Source organism: Microcaecilia unicolor, chromosome 5 (genome assembly GCF_901765095.1).
Source record: "Microcaecilia unicolor chromosome 5, aMicUni1.1, whole genome shotgun sequence".
Taxonomy (NCBI): domain Eukaryota; kingdom Metazoa; phylum Chordata; class Amphibia; order Gymnophiona; family Siphonopidae; genus Microcaecilia; species Microcaecilia unicolor.
Window position 1 is genome coordinate 97,808,549 of NC_044035.1, and position 24,323 is coordinate 97,832,871.

Sequence of the window (24,323 nt, forward strand, 5' to 3'; positions counted from 1 at the left end):
AGGAAGATCGAAGGGCCCCCAGAATCAGCATAACATCCCCATAGACAAACACTGGATTAGCCCATGGTGATCAATGGTACGAGGCATCTTCTGGTACTGAGATGGCCAGGAAAGTATCTGACTCCATTGTGGCATGCAGGGCACAAGCAAAGCAACTGCTTGAAGAGGACTCAGAATCAGGATTGCATCCAAGCAGGAAACAGATGCTCCTGACTCCAGTAAACGGAGGGGGAGAAAAAGCACAATCAAACTCTCTGAAACTGAATGTTACAAAATTATTCCAACTGCTAAACTGATTTCTCCAATTTATCTTCTATTAAAAGACAAGGAACTACAATTGATTCCGAGGTCTCAGTGTGCTTTATGGATCTCACATTTACCCTTCATCATCTAGTTCCAGTTTATAAAAAAAGGTGAACATATCTGTTGAGAACCTTGATGGCTCACTCTTGTCGTCAAGCCCTGTGACCTTAGAGACTGGTTCAAAACCAACAGTTGAAATACTTTGAACCAGATTCATGGTCGATATTTTGCCACATATCCAGTGGAAGATATGTCAGATAATCTTCCTTTCTATTTTTTGCCAACAGAAAGAAGTGTATGCCTAATATAGAGGAAAGTGATTCAGCGATTGCCCCAAGAGTCCAGTGCTGTCCAGCCTTCAAAGGCAAAACTAGACAGAAATACTCAGAGTACTGGGAAGGATTTGAAAAGGGGGCTATGGAAACATCCATCTCCGAGGCCTTATGACTGATGTACAACCAGGGTCAGTTCACTTTGGAAGAATATATTCTTTCCAAATTGGAACTTGAGGCATTATGGAAGTATTTGCAGGACAATCTAGTGGAGTGGAGGAGTGGCCAAGTGGTTAGAGACTGGTCTTGAAATCTAGAGGTGGCCAGTTCAAATCCCACTGCTGCTCCTTGTGATCTTGGGCAAATCACTTAACCCTCCATTGCCTCAGGTACAAACTTAGATTGTGAGCCCTCCTGGGACAGAGAAATATCCAGAGTACCTGAATGTAACTCACCTTGAGCTACTACTGAAAAGGTGTGAGCAAAAAAAATCTAAAAAAAAAAAAAAAATCTAAATGTAGAGAAAGAATTTATCAAACTCTTGACTTCCTAAAGAGAGCTCCAACTTTCTTTGTGCACAAAGATGTCTCCCTCTTATGGATTACCAGTCTCCAATGAATGACCATTCATAACCATAATGAAAGCCCTCTTGTTCTCATCAATGAGTTGCTCTAAAGTCAGTTCAAATTTTTCACGGAGCTTAAACTTAGGGGTCCTACAGAGGGGAGATGAATGGAAGATGCCATTTGGTTTAAGGAATGTCCAAACCACGTTTCAAAATCTGGTAATTCTATGGCATTATTTACTTGGATTTATTTACTGCCTTTTTGAAAGAATTCACTCAAGGCGGTGTACAGTAAGAATAAATCAAACATAAGCAATAGTCAATTACAGCAGTAAAAATATTCAAACAACAATACAAAGTATGGCATAGTATACTACTTACAATGTCTACACAATACATAATAAAACATTTTAATAGACAGCGTACAGTATAAGAAAAGATGGAACATATAGAAGGGTAGAAGAGGAGTTAGAAAATAAGGGGACTGATTTAAAGAAAGTTGCACATGAAGTCAGAGAGGTGATTAAATATTATCTTAGCTAGGGTAGGAGTGGATAAACATTAGCCCAAAGTGTCATAGTATAACTAGATAACATCCTGATGTTTTCTGGAAACCTGGTGAAAAAGATCAGTGGGACAAACTACACCAAGCCAAAGTGACACTTCAATAAGAAATTCATAGGCCAGTTCCAAAGGATACAAAGGGGATACAACATTCAGGAGCTCTCAAAAGTAACAGCCCCATTGACAGAAGTCCTGAAGAAAAGTACTCTTTTCAGATGAGCCCCAATGTAACTTAAGGCCTTTGAGCATCTAAAGGCATCATTTGTCTCTACCCAATCCTGATACATGCCAATCTGAAGCAGTCATTCAAAGTAGTGATCCACTGATATATGCGCCTTTCCTGGTCAGATCATTATGTCCTAAGTTTAGATTTGTCAATAGCTTCATCCCCTTGTTCTTCAAGTTTCACATCTAAATCCACAAGAGACCTGCATAGTATAGATCTCAGCATCTTTCTACACAGGTGCAAAACTTCCATCATGATTTAGATAATTTCTCTCCATCTGAACAAGTGATAGTGTGGCATGAGTTACTCTGAGCTCAGCACTGGACAATGTAGCCCTATTTGCACACATTCCCCTGGATTCTATATGGCAACTTGAGTTAAGTGCCATATGGGAAAATTAGGTTCTTACCTTGGTAATTTTCTTTCCTTTAGTCACAGCAGATGAATCCATTAACTGATGGGTTATGTCCGCCTACCAGCAGGTGGAGATAGAGAACACTGAAAAACCATAGTGCTCTATGGACGGCTAGCTCCATCTGCCTTCAGTATTTGAAACTTCCAAAGCAGAGTGTATCCTCAAAGTAGAATAACATGAACTTTCCTCACAGCAAACGAATGCCTCAGAACAGGAGCAATAACCACACAAAGGAGGGACGGTCTCAACCTCTTGTAACAGAACAGAAATCCTGAAGACTGTTTTCCAACTTCTCCCAACGAGGGAACATGTCTGCAGGAAACAACTGAACAAATAAACAGAGTCAGACAGGGAGGGATCATGGATTCATCTGCTGTGACTAAAGGAAAGAACCTAATTTTGCCTTCCTTGTCATCAGCAGCAGATGAATCCATTAACTGATGGGATGTACAAAAGCACTCCCTAGTTAGGGCGGGAATATGTCACTCCCCGAGCAAGCACTTGCGCTCCAAACTGCGCGTCCCGCTTCGCTGCAACATCCAGCCTGTAATGCCGGACAAAGGAGAGCTTAGAAGCCCAAGTATCCGCACTATAGATCTCCTGAAGAGAGAGTGCTCCTGTTTCGGCCCACGACGAGGAAAGCGCTCTCGTGCAATGCGTTTTAAATGCGTCAGGCGGGGACTGCCCTGACAGCAGATACGCAGAAAAAAATGACTTCCTTGAGTCAACGGGCTATAGTGGTCTTAGACGCCGGAGACCCTCTTTGAGGACCTGACAACAAGACAAAAAGGTGATCAGAGGTCCTGAAGTCATTTGACATTTGCAGATACTGCAAGAGAGCCCTGCAAACATCCAGAAGATGTAACTGCCCAAAAGCTTCCAGAAACTCCTCCTTAGTAAAGGAGGGCAGAAAAATAGGCTGGTTTAGGTGAAATGCTGAAACCACCTTAGGCAGGAAGGAAGGCACAGTACGTACCGTTACTCTGGACTCTGAGAATTGCAGAAAGGGGTATTGACAGGACAGAGCCTGGAGCTCAGACACACTTCTCGCCGAGGTTATGGCCACCAAAAAGACTGTCTTTAGAGTTACATCCTTCTCTGAAGCTCGCCTCAGCGGCTCGAGGGGCGAACACTGGAGAGCCTTCAACACCAGCCCCAGGTTCCAAGCCGGACACGGCAGCCGCACTGGCGGGCGGAGCCGGAGTGCCCCTCTTAGAAATCGGGCAACGTCTGGATGAGCAGCCAGGGAAAGGCCAGAGACCTTCCCTCGAAAGCATGCCAATGCTGCCACTTGCACTCGCAGTGAATTGTAGATCAAGCCTTTTTGTAAACCATCCTGCAAAAAGTCCAGTATCGGCGAGACAGTAGTCCGCGTGGGTGTGATCACCTTTGAAACACACCACACCTCAAACTGGTGCCAGATCCGAGCATAAGCTACGAAAGTGGACCACTTGCGGGCCTGCAAGAGAGTGGAGATGACTTTGTTAGAATAGCCTTTGTCTCTCAATTGCGCCCTCTCAAGAGCCATGCCGTAAGACCAAAGCGGCAGGGATCCTCCATGGTCACCGGTCCCTGCATCAACAGGTTCGGTACCAGAGGCAAATCCGGGGAAATGAGAATCACCACTCCTTGATGTACCGAATTTGCAGGAGGACTCGCCTTATCAAGGGCCAAGGAGGGAACACATACAGGAGGCCCGGGGGCCAGGGTTGAGCCAACGCATCCAACCCCGCCGAGTGAGGATCTCTCCGTCTGCTGAACAAACACGGGACTTTGGCATTTGCGCTTGACGCCATTAGATTCACTACGGGGGTTCCCCATTTGGCACAGATCTGAAGAAACACTTCGTCTGCCAGTTCCCACTCCGCTGGGTCGATTTGATGTCTGCTTAGAAAATCGGCTTGCACGTTGCTCTGACCTGCTATGTGAGCTGCTGACAGAAGCTGCCGGTGTAGCTCGGCCCAGTGGCAAATCTGAGCAGCCTCCGCAGCCAGTGCTCTGCACCGAGTGCCGCCCTGTCGATTTATGTAGGCCACTGCTGTCGTGTTGTCCGACAAAACTATGACAGCCAGCCCCTCCAGAGTCTTGTGAAAGGCCAGAAGAGCCTGGAATATCGCTCTCAGTTCCAAGCAATTGATGGACCACCCCAATTCCGCGGATGTCCACAGACCCTGGGCATAGCTTCCCTTGCAACGTGCTCCCCAGCCGACCAGGCTGGCATTGGTTATCACCAGGCACCAAGAGGGAAGTCGCCAGCATTCCTCGCCGCAGCATGCTGTCGGAGAGCCACCACTCCATACTGAGCCGGGCCGCAGGGAGCCACGTTAGTCTGTGTTGATAGTCCTGGGACATTGGAGACCACCGTTAAAGCAGGGCAATCTGCAGAGGTCTCAAGTGCGCTCTCGCCCATGGCACTACCTTCAAAGTGGCCGACATTGACCCCAGCAGCTGGACAAAGTCCCAAGCTCGCGGCGAGGCATCCGCAGGAGCAGACGGACCTGATTCTGAAGCTTACACCGCTTTTGGTCGGGTAGAAATACAAACCCAGAGGCCATGTTGAACCGGATCCCCAAATATTCGAGAGACTGAGAGGGGTCAAGTGACTTTTGGGTATATTGACGACCCAGCCCAGAGATTGCAGTACTGAGACCACTCTGGCTGTGGCCAGACGACTTTTGTCTGCCGAATCCGCTCTGATGAGCCAGTCGTCGAGGTACAGGTGAACCCGATACCCTCTCACCTGAGAAAGGCAGCTACTACCACCATACCTGGGAAAAGGTGTGGGGGAGCTGTGGCGAGGCCAAAAGGCAAGGCCCGAAACTGGAAATGGTTTCCCAACACCGCAACCGGAGAAACCGTTGATGCAGGGGCCAAATAGGAATGTGCAAGTAAGCTTCTTTTAGGGTCCAAGAGACATGAGAAATTCTCCTGGCTGTACCGCCGCAATGACGGAGCCCAGGGTTTCCATGCGAAAATGTTGCACTCTTAGTGCCTCGTTGACTGACCTTAAGTCGAGGATCGGTCGGAAAGACCCGCCTTTTCGAGGCACCACAAAGTAAATGGAGTAGTGACCGTAGCCACGTTCAGCGGGAGGCACAGGGATCACCGCTCCAAGGTGCAACAAGACTTGCAAGGTTTCCTCTACCGCCGCCCGTTTTGACGGCAGTGCCGCATCGGGACTCCACAAACGTGTCTCTCACCGGGGCGCTGAATTCCAATCGGTAACCTTCTCTGATCAGGTCCAGGACCCACTAGAAAGAGGGAAAGATGTCCCCCTACTACAGGAATCGAGGAATGGACCGGCGCCCTGTCATTGAGAGGGCCGCCCCTGAACTCCAGGCCTTGAACCGGTTGCTGCGGAATGCTTGTCTGAGCGAAAGGAGTTCCTCTGCTGAAAACGGGCACGGAAGCGAGGTCTGGAAGAGGAGGGCCACACAGAACCCTTGGGAGAAGGCCTCGGCCTATCCTCGGGTAACCGCTGGGGCTTAGGGTCCCCCAGGTCTTTCACATTTTTCTCCAGCTCCTCTCCAAATAACAGGTGGCCCCGAAAGGGAAGCTTCACCAGCCTGTGCTTAGAAGCCATGTCAGTCGCCCAATGCCGTAGCCATAGAAGGCGGCGGGCCGCAACCGCCACAGACATCTGTTTAGCCGAAGCTACTACTACTACTTAACATTTCTAGAGCGCTACTAGGGTTACGCAGCGCTGTACAATTTAACAAAGAGAGACAGTCCCTGCTCAAAGAGCTTACAATCTAATAGACAAGTGAACGGACGGTCCGATAGGGGCAGTCAAATTGGGGCAGTCTGGATTCACTGAACGGTAAGGGTTAGGTGCCGAATGCAGCATTGAAGAGGTGGGCTTTAAGCAAAGACTTGAAGACTGGCAGGGAGAGGGCTTGGCGTAAGGGTTCAGGAAGGTTGTTCCAAGAATAGGGTGAGGCGAGGCAGAATGAGCGGAGCCTGGAGTTGGCGGTGGTGGAGAAGGGTACTGAGAGGAGGGATTTATCCTGTGAACGGAGGTTACGGGCGGGAACGTAAGGGGAGATGAGGGTAGAAAGATAGTGAGGGGCAGCAGACTGAGTGCATTTGTAGGTAGAAGGAGAAGCTTGAATTGAATGCGGTATCTGATCTGAAGCCAGTGAAGTGACCTGAGGAGAGGGGTGATACGAGTATATCGGTTCTGGTGGAATATGAGACGTGCAGCAGAGTTCTGAACAGATTGAAGGGGGGATAGATGGCTAAGTGGGAGGCCGGTGAGGAGTAAGTTGCAGTAGTCCAGGCGAGAGGTAATGAGAGCGTGGACAAGAGTTCGGGTGGTGTGTTCAGAGAGGAAAGGGAGAATTTTGCTGATGTTAAAGAGGAAGAAGCGACAGGTCTTGGCTATCTGCTGGATATGCGCAGAGAAGGAGAGAGAGGAGTCGAAGATGACTCCGAGGTTGCGGGCAGATGAGACGGGGAGGATGAGGGTGTTATCAACTGAGATAGAAAGTGGAGGAAGAGGAAAAGTGGGTTTTGGTGGAAAGACGATAAGCTCAGTCTTGGACATTTCAGTTTCAGGTGGCGGTTTGGACATCCAGGCAGCAATGTCGGATAAGCAGGCCGATACCTTTGCCTGGTCTCCGCGGTGATGTCTGGTGTGGAGAGATACAGTTGGGTGTCATCAGCATAGAGATGATACTGGAAACCATGAGATGAGATCAGGGAGCCCAGGGAAGAGGTGTAGATTGAGAAGAGAAGGGGTCCAAGGACCGATCCCTGGGGAACACCAACAGATAAGGGGATGGGGGTGGAGGAAGATCCATGAGAGTGAACTTTGAAGGTGCGGTGGGAGAGATAGGAGGAGAACCAGGAAGGACAGAGCCCTGGAACCCAAATGAGGACAGTGTGGCAAGAAGTAAGTCATGATTGACAGTGTCAAAAGCGGCGGATAGATTCAGGAGGATGAGGATGGAGTAGTGGCCTCTGGATTTGGCAAGGAACAGGTCATTACAGACTTTAGAGAGTGCTGTTTCTGTCGAGTGAAGAGGGCGAAAACCGGATTGAAGTGGATCGAGGATGGCATGAGAGGAGAGAAAATCAAGGCAGCGGCTGTGGACTGCGCGCTCAAGTATCTTGGAGAGGAAGGGTAGGAGGGAGATGGGGCGGGAGTTGGAGGACAGGTAGGGTCTAGTGATGGTTTTTTGAGGAGTGGCGTGAGTACGGCATGCTTGAAGGTGTCGGGGACAGTTGCAGTGGAGAGAGAGAGGTTGAGGATATGACAGATGGAGGGGGTGGATAGTAGGAGAGATGGTGTTAAGTAAGTTGTGGGGATGGGATCAGAGGAACAAGTGGTGGAAGCTCTGACCAGATCATAGAGGGCGTCAGCCAAAAATGACAGGGCCGACTGCATCCGCGATGCAACCTCAGCGAGGGACTCCGCACCATCCGCGGGCTGCTCCACTGCCTGTTGTAACCAAGAAAGGCAGGCCCGGGCAGCATAGGAACTGCAAATAGACGCCCTTAAGGCGAGGCCCGATATTTCAAAAGACCATTTCAACGCGGATTCAAGCCGTCGGTCCTGCATGTCTTTTCAGGGCAACCCCTCCCTCTATGGGGCTTAGTCACCGCCGTGACCAAAGCGTCCACTTTAGGCACCCCCAAAGGGGCCAAGTGCTCCTCACTTAGAGGGTAAAGCTGACCCATAGACCTGGCCACTTTTCAAAGGCCCATCAGGTTCAGACCATTGAGCTGAAATAAGCTTGGATGAAGTCATGCACAGGAAAGGCTCGAGCAGGCTCCTTAGTACTCGCCATCCTCGGATTATCAGAGGAGGCCCCGTCCTTGGCAGGATCATCAATCAAGAGGGCCTGCAAGACGTCAGAAATGAGTGCTGTCAGCTCATCACAGTGGAAAATCCTCACCGCATTGGGATCATCCAGATCCGGTGGCAAACCGGCACCTTCCACTGGCTCATCAGACCAAGAGGCCCTGCCAGAACCCTCAGAATCCACACCGCCCGACCACGGGGGGAAAAGGGAAGTCTATGTTTAGGGTGTTTCCAACGTTTGGGGGAAGTAGCCAGCCCCGGGCCATCAACACTCAGGGGGAAACCAGGTAGCAGCGCAGTGTCAGACACCTGCGGCAGAACTCTCTTCAGCATGAAGGCGTTATGCATTAGAAGCACAAACTCCGGGGAGAAAAACTCACCCTGACCCTCCGTCTCCGAATTAGGATTAACGGGAATAGGAGCTCCTCTGGTAGCCTCTAACCGAGGCGTCCCCCTGCACTCAGACTCCTCCGCAACAGCGAGGGTCGAGACATGCGGCGCTTCCAAAATGGCGCCCACTGCCAGCGCCATTGAGCGGGAAGAATCATCGCTCGCCATGCTCGTACTAGCTCTAGCGTCTAAAGAGCACGTCTTACAGAGCCCCACTGCCGATCTATCACAATGGGAGTAGCGTTTAACTGCTTCAGCAGCCATCGTCCAACCAGACGGAATTATATAAGTAAAATGGCAGCTTTGCGCCAAAAACTTACCCCGTTTGGAACGGCGTCCGCGAGACCTCCCCGGAGGAGCTGGGCACCACTCTCACCTCAAAAGACCGAGTCAAACGAGCTCCGGTCAAGCTGCACGTAGAAAATAGCCTCAGAATAGCTACGCAGAACATAAGCGTACTCCTTTTTTTTTTTTTTTTTTTTTTTTAACGCTGTGAGGAAAGTTGGAGGCAGGCAGCAACAGAGGTACTCCAGTAGGCCGGGGGGATGGGTAAGGCAGGGAAAGGGCAAACTTATATGCCTTCAAAGTGGGCACCACCAGCCACAACATCCCAGCTTCAACTGGCAAAGCACAGGAGCCACCCCAGGCAGAATTTTTCCAGGAGCTGATCAAGCTATGTCCACACCTGCTGGGAGATAGAGAAATACTGAAGGCAGATGGAGCTAGCCGTCCATAGGTTTTTTAGTGTTCTCTATCTCCAGCTGCTGGTAGGCGGACATAACCCATCAGTTAATGAATTCATCTGCTGATGATGACAAGGAAATTCTTAGGCGGACATAACCCATCAGTTAATGAATTCATCTGCTGCTGATGACAAGGAAATTCTGATTTGCGCATTTAACTTAATTTGATAGTCAATCAGCGCTAATAATTGGATGCACTAATTGGCAATAATTAGAATTTACACATACTACTAAGCATATAATGTAGTCTGTGTAAATTCTACCTTGCAGATCCCAAAATGGAGTGTGGATATAGGAGGAGCATGGGCAACTCATGGGCATTTCAAAAATTTACACGCAGTGTTATAGAATAACCTGCACTGCGCCAAAAGTTAGGAATGGGCATTTACACCAGGTTTTCCTTGGTGTAAATGGCTGCACCTAAACTCTAGTCGCATGGACAGATTTACGCATATTCTGTAAACCACACCCAAGTTTAGGCACGGTTTACAGAATATGCCTAAGTGCGTTTTCCTTTGGCGATATATATAGAATTAGGTCCATTATGTACCCTAAAAGCATAACTTCCCCCTGGTTCCATCAAGGACTAAGACTTCTAAAACAGGTTTGTGATGCAGAACACACAAGGTGAAAAGCAAAGACTTCAGCTAATTTCTAACTCTGTAAAGCTTAGAAAAAAAGAGAACATAACAATTGCTATACCAAGTCAGACCAAAGATCCACCAAGCCTGGTATCCTATTTCCAACAGTGGCTAAAATAGGTCATAAGTACCTGGCAGGATCCCAAAAAGTAGTACGATTTCATGCTACTTAGTCCCAGGGATAAGCAGTGTATTTTTAACTTATTTATAAATGATCTGGAAATGGGATCAATGAGTGAGATGATCAGATTTGCAGATGACACAAAATTATTCCAAGTTGTAAAACTGAATTCAAATTGTGAGAAATTGCAAGGAGACTTTGGAAGTCCAGGAGACTGGGGCATTGAAAGTTAATGTGGACAAGTGCAAAGTGATGCACATAGGGAAGAATAGCTCAAATTAAGGCTACATGATGCTAGGTTCCACATTAGGAGTCACCGACCAGGAAAGGGATCTAGTTGTCATTGTTATGTTGATATGTTGATAACCCGATGGTGAAGTCGAAGGGCCAACTCCTACGTGGACTGCGGCGAAGCTTCTTCCATCGACTTCGACGGGGAGCCAGCCTGGGTGGCAGCTGATACCAGTGCATCAAGCGGTGCCGAACTTGGAGACCTCACCACGGGTGTAGGGTCAGACATAGCTGCAGCAGATGGCATAGTAGGTGCAAGCACCCCCAAAACCGATGCAGTGTGGCGCAGCAGTCCTACCAGGAGCTCTGGAAGCAAGGCCCGAATTCGCTCGTCGAGAGCCGCCATCGGGAAAGACTGCGGGGCCGTGGGACAGCCGGTTGCAGAGTCGCCTGGGGCTCAGGAGCAGGAACTGGACTACTGGGAGACCAGCGCGTCAGCACCTCCTATATGGAGGGGGAGCGGTCCTCCCAGCTCCAACGCTTCTCGGAGAACGGTGACTGTGCTTCTTAGCCTTTGCTCGATGCACGTCACCGAGGCTCCTTGGTGCCAATGAGGATGACGTCGAATCCCCACATCACTTGGGGTCGGGTCCGACGATGGACGATCCTGGGGGGTCTGCATAGCAAGAGGCCTCGAGGCAGGAGACGCACTTGATGCCTCACTGCTCCCAGTGTGGCGTGGTCTCTCGGCAGCCATCCCTACCTCCACTCCCGATGCTTCCTTCGATGCCGACGTTGAAGGACTGGACCAAGCCCCAAAAAGTTTTTCTGATTGGGTTTCTCGAGCCAGTTGTGTCCTTTTCTTCATACGAAGACAAAGGGCACAACGAGTTGGGCTGTAGTCGGGCCCAAGGCACTGGATACATCACGAGTGGGTATCAGCGCCTGAGATGGTCTGGTTGTACCGAGTACAGCGTTTGAAGCCACTGGGAGTCTTCGATGACACGGAAGCGAAGACTACCCTAGCTAAATCAAAAAACGAGATTGTGCTGGTAAAAAAAAGAGCATAAAACAAAGGGAGCCCAACCGAGCAGGCCTAAGTTCGGCCACGACTAAAATAAAGAAAACGTATGCGGCCAAAATCTAAGAAAATTAAAGGAATTTTTTTTTTTTTGTAAACAACTGAAAAAGAAACCGAAACCGAAACCAAAGAAGAAACCAAAAAAGTACAAAGGCACTGATGAAAAGGCTCTTCCCGGGCTACCGAGGAGCTGCAGAGAAAGCTGCTGCTGCTGCTCCTCACGTGGTAAAAGAAGAACTAGCGAGAGCGGTTGAGTGCGCACTGTGCTTCAGAAGGCTCTAGCAAGATTTTGCTATCAAAAATGTTGGTTCCTGGGCTGACGCGGATCATCGACCTAACTGTAAGAATACTACAACCTGCTTCTGCTCAGAGAAAATCACAATACTCATTGCTTTCACAGTCTGCCTGCATCAGGAACACAGCCAGAATTGGTCTTACGAATCCTGCCTCAGCAAGGAGCCCCAGAACCTCGTCACTCCTGCCATGAACAGCTGAATTCTGGGTCTTTACATTTTATTTTTTGTGATTAAACTTTCTTGTTCCACAACAGTTCAGAGAAAAAAAATCCAAAACAGCACAGAGAACAAGGCTTTACCAAAGGATTCTTTTTTAATATTAAACTGTGCTGGAACTGAGACACAGGCTATTAGACAGGCAAGGGAAGAGCAGGGGGAAACCCGGGGTGATGTAGGGACCTGAGATGACCAGGTATGCACCCTAAAGCTGGCATCGAACAGCCAGAGCACTCCCACGCTTAACTGACCAGGCAACCTAGATCAGGAGCATCCCAAAACAGAGGAATCCAGGAGTTGGCAGGAATCCATCCACCTGCTGGAGATAAAATTATACTGATTTGCTGAGGAACTACCCGTCCTTTATCAGAGTGTGTTCAAATCAGTGATCTCTATCTCCACCTGCAGGTAGATGAATACAACCCACTAGTTTCTGGATTCATCTGCTGCTGATGATCATGAATATTCATTCTTTGAAAAACTGAATTTGAATCACTGAAGAATACACTCTGACAAACACCGTATTTTACATTTGTGGCTATCCATCCACCTAACTGTAAGAGTCACCAAATACCCCTTTATTAGTGCCAGAATTCCCTCAGGCTCTAAAAGTAGCAACATTGGTATTTAGAGGAAAGGAAGTTCATGATAGAGAATGACACGGGGACAGGGATCAGCGGTAAACCGCAGTAATCCGTGGTAAAAGAAATAAAAATCTGGCCATTTACTGCGGATGCGAAAACACCCCAAAACAATTGCAGTTACCTTTCCTGATCCAGCATCTCCGTGCCTGCCTTCCTCCCTTCCTTCCTCTGTAGCTCTACCTGATGCAGATAGGCAGTGGTGTGCTGGAGCCGGCTCACACGAGTTGTTTGTTAATTTTTTAAGAATTTTGGGAGCCGGTTGTTAAACTTTAACAACCCCCCCCCCCCCCCCCCCCAACAATAGTGGCCAGCCAGGCAGTTTTTTGCTTCCTCAGGCTCCCTGCTTCCTGTCCCCGCAGTCAGGCAGCTAAGCTCTCCCTCCCCTTCCTTCGGGTCTGGCCGGCCATGTCTCCTCCTTGTTTCCAGCAGTGAGCCACAGCTCTGGCAGCACTGAAGACAGCCGCTTCCGGCTGCCCCGGTCCCATAACTGCTTCATCCTGCCTTTTCAACTTCCTGTGAGTGGGACGAAGCAGTGAGACAGACCAGGGAGGTCAGAAGCAGGAGAGATATCCAGCTGGACCCCAAGTAAGGGAGGGAGAGCTCAGATACCTGACTGCGGGGACAGGAAGCAGGGAGCCTCAAAACAAAGCAACCAAACCTGTGAGCTACTTCTTCCATGTTCTCGTTCTTTATTGTTGGTACCATTTTTATTTGATCCTACTTACATTTTCAAATATGCCAGCTTGTGCAGCACATGGACGTACACACAGAGGAAGTGTAATAATGGAATAACTTTTCATAAGTAGAGTAGTAATTTGCTATAAATTGTAATCGGTGTGTCATTGGGAGGGACTGGTTATAGGGACCCACAGAGAAGGGGCACTGGAAATGCGGGAGGAGGGTTGCTAGAGTGGACCCACAGAAAGAAAGGGGGCTTCTGGACCCAAAGGGGGAGCTGGAGAAAAGGGAGAAAGGTGCTGAACCATTGGGGGACGGCTGGCTGGAGGGGAGAGAGAAGTGCTGGACCTGTAGGCGAGGAAGGGAGGGGAAGGGAAACAGAGGGGCAATGCCAAACATGGGAGGGGGTATATGGACACAGAGGGAAGATGTTAGACATTGGGGAGAATAGGAATGCAGAAAGGAGATGCTGGATGTGCAGGAGGGTGGGATACGGATAGGCTTAGGACTCTCTCTGGCCAGGGGGCACATGTCTTAGTTGCACCCTCCTAACACCATCTCTGGCATGTGTGATCTTTATATTTTTCACCATATAAGAGGAAATGCATATCTTTCTATTTCTGTGGTATGGCTTCTTATGCTTTTAGGTTAACATATGTTTATCATTTTTGGTCAGCTATTATGTGTTTGGCATTTGTGTGCTGTATGTGTGTGACTGAGGTATTCTGTTAGCATGAATTTTCTATGTAGCATTCTGTAGTAATTTGGCTTGTTCAGTTTCCTGATAGTGAAGTGGGTATTTGTGAGGGGAGACAGGGATTTTGTTGACCCTTGTTCTGTATTGTTTGTGATTTATAAAACAACAGTTGTACAGAATATTGTTTCTTTTAATACTTTAATAAAATGATGGCACGGGGCGGGGGCAAATTTTGTCCCCGTATCATTCTCTAGTTCATGATATACTCCTTCCCTGATATTCCCCTTGGAGGGTGTCTAACCAAAGTAAAATAATGTGTTTAAGACTAGATCATTTTTTCTCTTCCCTTTCTGTGGCACAAGGGAGTGGATTCCTGGGGTCCAGGAGGGTCTAGGACTAAATAGAAGAGATCAAGGGCATAGAAGATTTTGATACTAAGGAACTGGAATGTTTTCACAAAAATTCTAATGGGGTGGAGAGGAATGGAAAGACTACAGTGGAAACTTGGGTCAGCTAAAGAATGACTGGTTTAATCAAGAAGAGGATCAACAGAAGCACTGAAAGATCAGATATCTATTTCATTCTAGCAAGAAAAGGATTTGCTTCTTCCCTCTAGAGAAGATCTGTATATCATCCGAGTTGACAAGTACTGGATGTATCAGTTTTGTCCTACAAGCCCTAAATTCAACCAGTAAAGTCTAATTTAATTTTTAACAACCAAACTAGTACCGTAGTTTGCTGAAGTTTTAGTTGATCAAGACTGTTGTGTGTGTGTGTGTGTGTGTGTGTGTGTGTGTGTGTGTGTGTGTGTGTATCTCACAAGTCTAGGCCCTAGCAAAATAATTCAACCTTCTCCAACAGCTGTCACTTGCAATGAGGTGAAGGATGGCCTCATACACTCCTGTGTGAATGAGAAGAGGTACAAACACATTTACTATTTAAGCAGTTCTCCATGTTCTAGCATAGCATCACAAAGGAATTTTCACTGGCATAAACGCTGAAATCAATGATGCCAATAAAGCAGGAAACTGATTGTAGAACATCAAAAATTATTTTATAATTTTTATTACTATTCATACAGGATAAGTTCCACTATTGTAAACGAAGTTCCCTCTTAAAAGGAAATACATTTGAATTGAAATATTCTACAATAATTTGTCTAATATCATGAAATTACTACAACATTAAAGAAAACTATTTTAATATAAATAAAAAGCTAAATCTAACTGGTGAAGAAAGAAAAGCACTTACAATCATTGGTGCTCCTATTGAAGTAGAATTTTGCTAAAATGTTTTTCCTTCATCAATGTATTTTCTTGGAAAGCCATTTGCTTTCACTGCCTCATACTACATGTATTATTTATGATTTGTCCCTTATTGTTTCAAAATGTTAAGTTATCAGCATAATTCATCCATTGACATATTCAATTATTGCAAAAAGTAATAAAAGAAAACAAAAAGCCCAGAATAGCAGCCTGTTTTTCCCCCCACCAGGAGAGCAGAAAGCGAATGCTACATACCTGTAGAAGGTATTCTCCGAGGACAGCAGACTGATTGTTCTCACTGATGGGTGACATCCACGGCAGCCCCTCCAATCGGAAACTTCACTAGCAAAGGCCATTGCTAGTCCTCGCGCGCCCATGCACACCGCACATGCGAGGCCGTCTTCCCGCCCGAACTGGCTCGTGTTCGTCAGTCCCGTATGTAGCAAGACAAAGAGAAGGGAAGACACAACTCCAAAGGGGAGGCGAGCGGGTTTGTGAGAACAATCAGCCTGCTGTCCTCGGAGAATACCTTCTACAGGTATGTAGCATTCGCTTTCTCTGAGGACAGGCTGCTTGTTCTCACTGATGGGGTATCCCTAGCCCCCAGGCTCACTCAAAACAACAACCATGGTCAATTGGGCCTCGCAACGGCGAGGACATAACTGAGATTGACCTAACAACTTATCCAACTAACAGAGAGTGTAGCCTGAAACAGAATAAAACATGGGCCTAGGGGGGTGGAGTTGGATTCTAAACCCCAAACAGATTCTGAAGCACTGACTGCCCGAACCGACTGTCGCGTCGGGTATCCTGCTGCAGGCAGTAATGAGATGTGAATGTGTGGACAGATGACCACATCGCAGCTTTGCAGATCTCTTCAATAGTGGCTGACTTCAAGTGGGCCACTGACGCAGCCATGGCTCTGACATTGTGAGCCGTGACATGACCCTCAAGAGCCAGCCCAGCCTGGGCGTAAGTGAAGGAAATGCAATCTGCTAGCCAATTGGATATGGTGCGTTTCCCCACAGCCACACCCCTCCTGTTGGGATCAAAAGAAACAAACAATTGGGCGGACTGTCTGTTGGGCTGTGTCCGCTCCAGATAGAAGGCCAATGCTCTTTTGCAGTCCAATGTGTGTAGCTGACGTTCAGCAGGGCAGGAATGAGGACGGGGAAAAAACGTTGGCAAGACAATTGACTGGTTCAGATGGAACTCCGACACTACCTTCGGCAAGAACTTAGGGTGAGTGCGGAGGACTACTCTATTATGATGAAATTTGGTGTAAGGGGCCTGGGCTACCAGGGCCTGGAGCTCACTGACTCTACGAGCTGAAGTAACTGCCACCAAGAAAATGGTTTGACAGGGGGCTTTGACAAAAGCAAACCTCTCATGAAGCGAACAACTAAAGGCTGTCCTGAGATCGGCTTACCTTCCACATGGTAATGGTATGCACTGATTGCGCTAAGGTGAACCCTTACAGAGTTGGTCTTGAGACCAGACTCAGACAAGTGCAGAAGGTAGTCAAGCAGGGTCTGTGTAGGACAAGAGCGAGGATCTAAGGCCTTGCTGTCACACCAGACGGCAAACCTCCTCCATAAAAAGAAGTAACTCCTCTTAGTGGAATCTTTTCTGGAAGCAAGCAAGACACGGGAGACACCCTCTGATAGACCCAAAGAGGCAAAGTCTACGCTCTCAACATCCAGGCCGTGAGAGCCAGAGACTGGAGGTTGGGATGCAGACGCGCCCCTTCATCCTGTGATGAGGGTCGGAAAACACTCCAATCTCCACGGTTCTTCGGAGGACAACTCCAGAAGAAGAGGGAGCCAGATCTGACGCGGCCAAAACGGAGCAATCAGAATCATGGTGCCTCGGTCTTGCTTGAGTTTCAACAAAGTCTTCCCCGCCAGAGGTATGGGAGGATAAGCATATAGCAGGCCTTCCCCCCCAATCCAGTAGGAAGGCATCCGATGCCAGTCTGCCGTAGGCCTGAATTCTGGAACAGAACTGAGGGACCTTGTGGTTGGCTCGAGATGCAAAGAGATCTACCAAGGGGGTGCCCCACACCTGGAAGATCTGGCGCACTACTCTGGAGTTGAGCGACCACTCGTGAGGTTGCATAATCCTGCTCAACCTGTCGGCCAGACTGTTGTTTACGCCTGCCAGATATGTGGCTTGGAGCCACATGCCGTAACGGCGAGCCCGGAGCCACATGCTGACGGCTTCCTGACACAGGGGGCGAGATCCGGTGCCCCCCTGCTTGTTGATGCAATACATGGCAACCTGGTTGTCTGTCTGAATTTGGATAATTTGATGGGACAGCCGATCTCTGAAAGCCTTCAGAGCGTTCCAGACCGATCGTAACTCCAGGAGATTGATCTGCAGATCGCGTTCCTGGAGGGACCAGCTTCCCTGGGTGTGAAGCCCATCAACATGAGCTCCCCACCCCAGGAGAGACGCATCCTTAGTCAGCACTTTTTGTGGCTGAGGAATTTGGAAAGGGCGTCCCAGAGTCAAATTGGACCAAATCATCCACCAATACAGGGATTTGAGAAAACTCGTGGACAGGTGGATCACGTCTTCTAAATCCCCAGCAGCTTCAAACCACTGGGAAGCTAGGGTCCATTGAGCAGATCGCATGTGAAGGCGGGCCATGGGAGTCACATGAACTGTGGAGGCCATGTGGCCCAGCAATCTCAACATCTGCCGAGCTGTGATCTGCTGGGACGCTCGCACCCGCGAGACGAGGGACAACAAGTTGTTGGCTCTCGTCTCTGGGAGATAGGCACGAGCCGTCCGAGAATCCAGCAGAGCTCCTATGAATTCGAGTCTTTGCACTGGGAGAAGGTGGGACTTTGGATAATTTATCACAAACCCCAGTAGCTCCAGGAGGCGAATAGTCATCTGCATGGACTGTAGAGCTCCCGCCTCGGATGTGTTCTTCACCAGCTAATCGTCGAGATAGGGGAACACGTGCATTCCCAGCCTGCAAAGCGCCGCTGCTACTACAGCCAGGCACTTCGTGAACACTCTGGGCGCAGAGGTGAGCCCAAAGGGTAGCACACAGTACTGGAAGTGACGTGTGCCCAGCTGAAATCGCAGATACTGCCTGTGAGCTGGCAGTTTCGGGATGTGCGTGTAGGCGTCCTTCAAGTCCAGAAAGCATAGCCAATCGTTTTCCTGAATCATGGGAAGAAGGGAGCCCAGGGAAAGCATCCTGAACTTTTCCTTGACCAGATATTTGTTCAGGGCCCTTAGGTCTAGGATGGGACACATCCCCCCTGTTTTCTTTTCCACAAGGAAGTACCTGGAATAGAATCCCAGCCCTTCTTGCCCGGATGGCACGGGCTCGACCGCATTGGCGCTGAGAAGGGCGGAGAGTTCCTCTGCAAGTACCTGCTTGTGCTGGAAGCTGTAGGACTGAGCTCCCGGTGGGCAATTTGGAGGTTTCAAGGCCAAATTGAGGGTGTAGCCTTGTCGGACTATTTGAAGAACCCAACGGTCGGAGGTTACAAGAGGCCACCTTTGGTGAAAAGCTTTCAACCTCCCCCCGACCGGCAGATCGCCCGGCACGGATACGTTGATGTCGGCTATGCTCTGCTGGAGCCAGTCAAAAGCTCGCCCCCTGCTTTTGCTGGGGAGCCGTGGGGCCTTGCTGAGGCGCACGCTGCTGACGAGAGAGAGCGCGTTGGGGCTTAGCCTGGGCCGCAGGCTGTCAAGAAGGAGGATTGTACCAACGCTTACCAGAAGAGTAGGGAACAGCCTTCCTTCCCCCATAAAAACGTCTACCTGAGGAGGTAGATGCTGAAGGCTGCCGGCGGGAGAACTTGTCGAAAGCGGTATCCCGCTGGTGGAGCTGCTCTACCACCTGTTCGACTTTCTCTCCAAAAATGTTGTCCGCTCGGCAAGGGGAGTCCGCAATCCGCTGCTGGATCCTATTCTCCAGGTCGGAGGCACGCAGCCATGAGAGTCTGCGCATCACCACACCTTGAGCAGCGGCCCTGGACGCAACATCAAAGGTATCATATACCCCTCTGGCCAGGAATTTTCTGCACGCCTTCAGCTGCCTGACCACCTCCTGAAATGGCTTGGCTTGCTCAGGAGGGAGCTTGTCCACCAAGCCCGCCAACTGCCGCACATTGTTCCGCATATGGATGCTCGTGTAGAGCTGGTAGGACTGAATCTTGGCCACGAGCATAGAAGAATGGTAGGCCCTCCCCCCAAAGGAGTCTAAGGTTCTAGAGTCCTTGCCCGGGGGCGCCGAAGCATGCTCCCTAGAACTCTTAGCCTTCTTTAGGGCCAGATCCACCACACCAGAGTCGTGAGGCAACTGAGTGCGCATCAGCTCTGGGTCCCCACGGATCCGGTACTGGGACTTGATCTTCTTGGGAATGTGGGGATTAGTTAAAGGCTTGGTCCAGTTCACCTCCTGAACAGAGGGTGAGCGGTCCTCCCAGTGCCGATGCCTACTGGGTGCCGACTCCCTCGGCGACCCAGAGCTCTCGGTACCGATGTGGGAAGGTGACCGGTGTCGATGCTTCTTTGATTTCTTCAAATGAAGCATGTCACCGGAGCTTCCCGGTACCAACGAGGAGGACGTAGAATCCAGCCGTCTCTTCCTCGGGGCCGAGGCCGAAGAAGGTCGGTCTCGGGGGGGCTGTACCGCAGGAGCCCTCAGGGTAGGAGGAGACCCACCCGAAGGCTCACCGCCACCAGCAGGGGAATGGACAGCCCTCACCTGCACTCCAGTCGAAGCACCACCGTCTGACAACATCAGCAACAGCGGAGGTCCCGGTACCACCGACGCAGCCTTCCGATGTCTCGGTACCGACGATGCAGAGGGTTGAAACCTCGATGCCGAGGTCGAAGACTTTGATGCTGTCGACGTCGATGCACTCGATGCCTCCAGTGCTGTTGTCGACGAAGAGCCCGAGAATAACACGTTCCACTGGGCCAATCTCGCTACCTGAGTCCTCTTCTGTAAAAGAGCACAAAGACTACAGGCCTGCGGGCGGTGCCCAGCCCCCAGACACTGAAGACACGACGCATGCCTATCAGTGAGCGAGATTACCCGGGCGCACTGGGTGCACTTCTTGAAGCCGCTGGGAGACTTCGATGACATGGGCGGAAAAATCACGCCGGCGAAATCAAAATCCGCGATGGTGACGAAGGGCACCAAAAATAAGGGGGAGAGAAAAAACCCGTACCGAGGCCACAAAAAAGGCCTACCCCGAAAGCGAAAGGAAACTTACGTCGGGGAAACAAACTGGACACACGGGAAGGGACAAAGACCGAGGTCTTTTTTTTTTTTAGCGAAATCGCGAAGACGCACGAGGGTCAACTTGAGAGGCGCGAAACGGCGGCAAAACACGACCGTCCCGAGCGCAGACAAAAGAAGACTGACGAACAAGAGCCGGTTTGGGCGGGAAGAAGGCCGCGCATGCGCGGTGCGCATGGGCGCGCGAGGACTAGCAAAGGCCTTTGCAAGTGAAGTTTCCGATTGGAGCCTGCTTGTCCTCGGAGAAAGTGTTTTACAATATTAAATATAATCAATGATCTAGGATCCTACTACTGTGCCCCAACAAGATGATAGATCTCTCTAAAGACTAGAGGGTGACTGAAACAAGGGTTTTCAATTTTGACGGAAATTGAATCTATGGCTGAAATTCACCTCAATTTCAACTGAAACCAATATGGTATGCCTTCCACTCCTCAATAGAAAGTGGACCACCCCCGACCTCCCACCCAACCATAGGCCCTCTCCAGGCTTACCTTAGAAGCCCTGATGATCTAGTGGCCTAGTCAAAGCAGGAGCAATTCCTAGTGGCTCCTGCCCATGCTGGTTCCAATCTCAAAATGGCTGCTGCAACCTCTAGTGGCAGTCTTGTGATAATGTCACAGGAGGTCCCAGCACCCATTTTGAATGCAGAGCCGGCATGAGCAGGAGCGACTGGAATCGCTCCTGCCCTGACTAAGCCATTAGATCACCGTGGCTACTAAGGAGTGTGTGTGGGTGGGTGGGGAGTCAGATAGTGGCTTCTGGTTTTGGTTCAGAGGAGAGGAAAACCAAAACATGGCCAAATCTGAATTTCAGGCTGGTTTCGTCTCCAAAGCTGAAACCAAAATTCAGTCAGACTCTACTAAAGACCCAGGGGATAACCAGGTAGTTTCTCTTCAAAAACAAGATACAAGTTGCATGAATAAAAGAAAAGTACCAATAAACTTTCCAACTACTATATCCGCAGACCAAACATGCAATGGAAGATATACACTGATGTTTGAAAATTAAATATAATTTTTTTTCTCTCTACTGACCCAAACACATTTCCCAGAATACTTTGTTTCAGCAGCTACATTTAGGACAATTTTCTAACTCAAGAATCTAGACACTTAACTCTATTCAGGTACAGGCAGCTAGCTAGTCACTAGTGCAACTACCTAAAACAGATAGTTTCTGTGCTCATATACAAGGAAAATTATACTTGAGATTGAATCCAAGATCTAGGATCCAGTTTTTCTTTGATGGACTTTTGTCTTGGAAATGGTATTGGTAATGGCTTATTTGCAGATTCATCAGCCTCTATAACAGAATTACCAGTATCTTTATTTTCAGTTGCACTGCTTTTCCTGGGAAGCGACAGTTTGCGAGGGGCAGCCAAGGGTTTCTGCAAGTGATGCATTATTGTAGATAACTTAGTATCAAAAGACGAGGTCCTTGTTGCAATGCTGGGGTTCTTCCCCATGTTCTCCTTCTCTGACTGGTCTGTGCTCATTTTTACTCTCAAGCTGTATGGAGGTTTGTCAAGAGGTGGAGGTGGAGCTCGCCTTTTTTTCCCTTTTACATCATTAAGATTCAGATCACCATTTGACTTAAGGGAATCAACATTTTTCTGTACAGTAAATTGTTGAGTACCATCAAAAAACGCTGCCCAGGTGACAGGTGCAGATTCTTCTGGCTGGCTAATCAGGAACTGCCCACTTCTTTCCTCTGCTTTGTTATGTATGCCGTCAGTCAAGCTTTCCAATTTTAGTGGGGAACCAATACCTAAAATTATTTGGAGAAAATTACTTGAACCTGAAGCATTAAAATTCTGTTAATCAGCTTTTTCCATTACAGCTATCTACTGTCAAACTGAATCCTGTGATATTTGGATAAGAAACGCTAGTTACAGTTGTGTGCAAAGTTTAGGCACTCCTGGTCAAACTGTGCTTCAATGAATCCATAAAATGAACAACCTGTACATGGTACAAACATACATATTTCTGACAATTTTAATTCATAATTACTATTTGCTGATTTTTAATAGATTGAAAATAATAGTGCTGTGAATATGGCAAGTTTGGACATTTGGACACCTTTCCAGTTGATTCATTACTATATATATATATATATATATATATATATATATATATATATATATATATATATTTTTTTTTTTTTTTTTTACCGGGTCCAAAACATTTAGGGCTCCTTTTACAAAGCTGCACTAGCTATTCAAGTGCAGCAAATGCAACAAAGCTCATTTGCTCTCCAGAATTGCTAGTGTGGCTTTGTAAAAGGAGCACTTAGTGACTCTTAGGCCAGTGTTTCCCAAGGCTGGACCTGGAGTACCCCTTGCCAGTCAGGTTTTTTGGATATCCAGAATGGCATGAAAAATCTGCATATAATAGGTGGTGTATGCAAATAAGTTCATGCATATTCATTGTGGATACCCTGAAAACATGACTGGCAAAGGGTACCCCAGGACTGGTACTTGGGAAACACTGTCTTAGGTCTTCAAGTAGTTAGGGAAAGGGGAAAGGGCAAAGGGACTTGATATACCGCCTTTCTGTGGTATTTTGCAACTACATTCAAAGCGGTTTACATATGTACAGGTACTTATTTTGTACCTGGGGCAATAGAGGGTTAAGTGACTTGCCCCCAGTCACAAGGAGCTGCAGTGGGAATTGAACCCAGTTCCCCAGGATCAAAGTCCGCTGCACTAACCACTAGGCTACTTAGGCGAAGGCAAGTACATGGTTGAACAAATACTCTTACCCTCAAACCTGCAGTGTGTTTTATCTACTTTCAACAAGCATAGGCGTACAATAACAAATCTCTAAGCACTTCTAACTAGAAATTTGACTATCAGAAACTAATATCAAACTGCTGAAGTCAAATCACGATCTAGAAATCCTTTGGTTAGCTTATCTGGGTTTAAAAAAAGGTTTGGACAAGTTCCTGGAGGAAAAGTCCATAGTCTTATTGAGATGGAAATGGGGGAAGCCACTGCTTGTCCTTGAATGGAATGGAATGTTGCTAATAACTGGGTTTTTGCCAGGTACTTGTGACCTGGATTGGCCACTGTTTGAAGCAGGATACTGGGCTAGATGGACGATCAGTCTGACCCAGTATGGCTACTCTTATGTTCTTAAGAAAAATATCTGAAAGGACTTCCCCAAAACTAGTCAGATCTGCAAAACACAACCCACAGATCACTGTAAACTACGACCATAATCAAGATATTTTTTGGAGAACAGGGAAAGCACTGAAGAAAAGTGCATCTTGCCATTAATTACAGGAGAGGATCTGTTAACTTTGGGGTTGTATGGCAGCCAGTAGGCACAAGAAATATTATGCAGGTGGAAGAAGAATGGATTCAACTAAATATCCTGCTTATATCGTAGAAACTAATGTCCCATAGTCCTTCAAGCACGCTGTAGTCACACCACTTCTCAAAAAACCTTCACTTGACCCCACCTGTCCCTCCAACTACCGCCCCACCTCTCTTCTACCCTTCCTCTCCAAAATACTTGAACGCGCTGTCCACAGCCGCTGCCTTGATTTCCTCTCCTCTCAGGCCGTCCTCGATCCACTTCAATCCGGGTTTCGCCCACTACACTCGACAGAAACAGCACTCTCCAAAGTCTGCAACAACCTGTTCCTTGCCAAATCCAAAGGTCACTATTCCATCCTCATCCTCCTCGACCTATCGGCCGCCTTTGACACCGTCAATCACAATTTACTTCTTGACACACTGTCCTCATTTGGGTTCCAGGGTTCCGTCCTCTCCTGGTTCTCGTCGTACCTTTCCCAACGCACTTTCAGAGTATTTTCTAATGGCACTTCTTCCACCCCCATCCCGCTCTCTGTTGGGGTTCCTCAAGGATCTGTCCTTGGACCGCTTCTTTT

At 48.4% G+C, this 24,323-nt stretch overlaps 1 protein-coding gene across 1 annotated transcript in view; it reads right to left on the reverse strand.

Moving 5' to 3' along the window:
• Positions 1 to 21,212: 21,212 nt before the first annotated feature.
• The window catches only part of RTKN2 (rhotekin 2), a 233,684-nt gene continuing 230,573 nt past the window's right edge, over positions 21,213 to 24,323 (reverse strand). Inside the window, exon 13 of the mRNA XM_030203115.1 lies at positions 21,213 to 22,196. Coding sequence (XP_030058975.1) covers positions 21,628 to 22,196 — 569 coding nt within the window. The 3' untranslated portion in view covers positions 21,213 to 21,627. The remainder of the gene's footprint in view (positions 22,197 to 24,323) is intronic.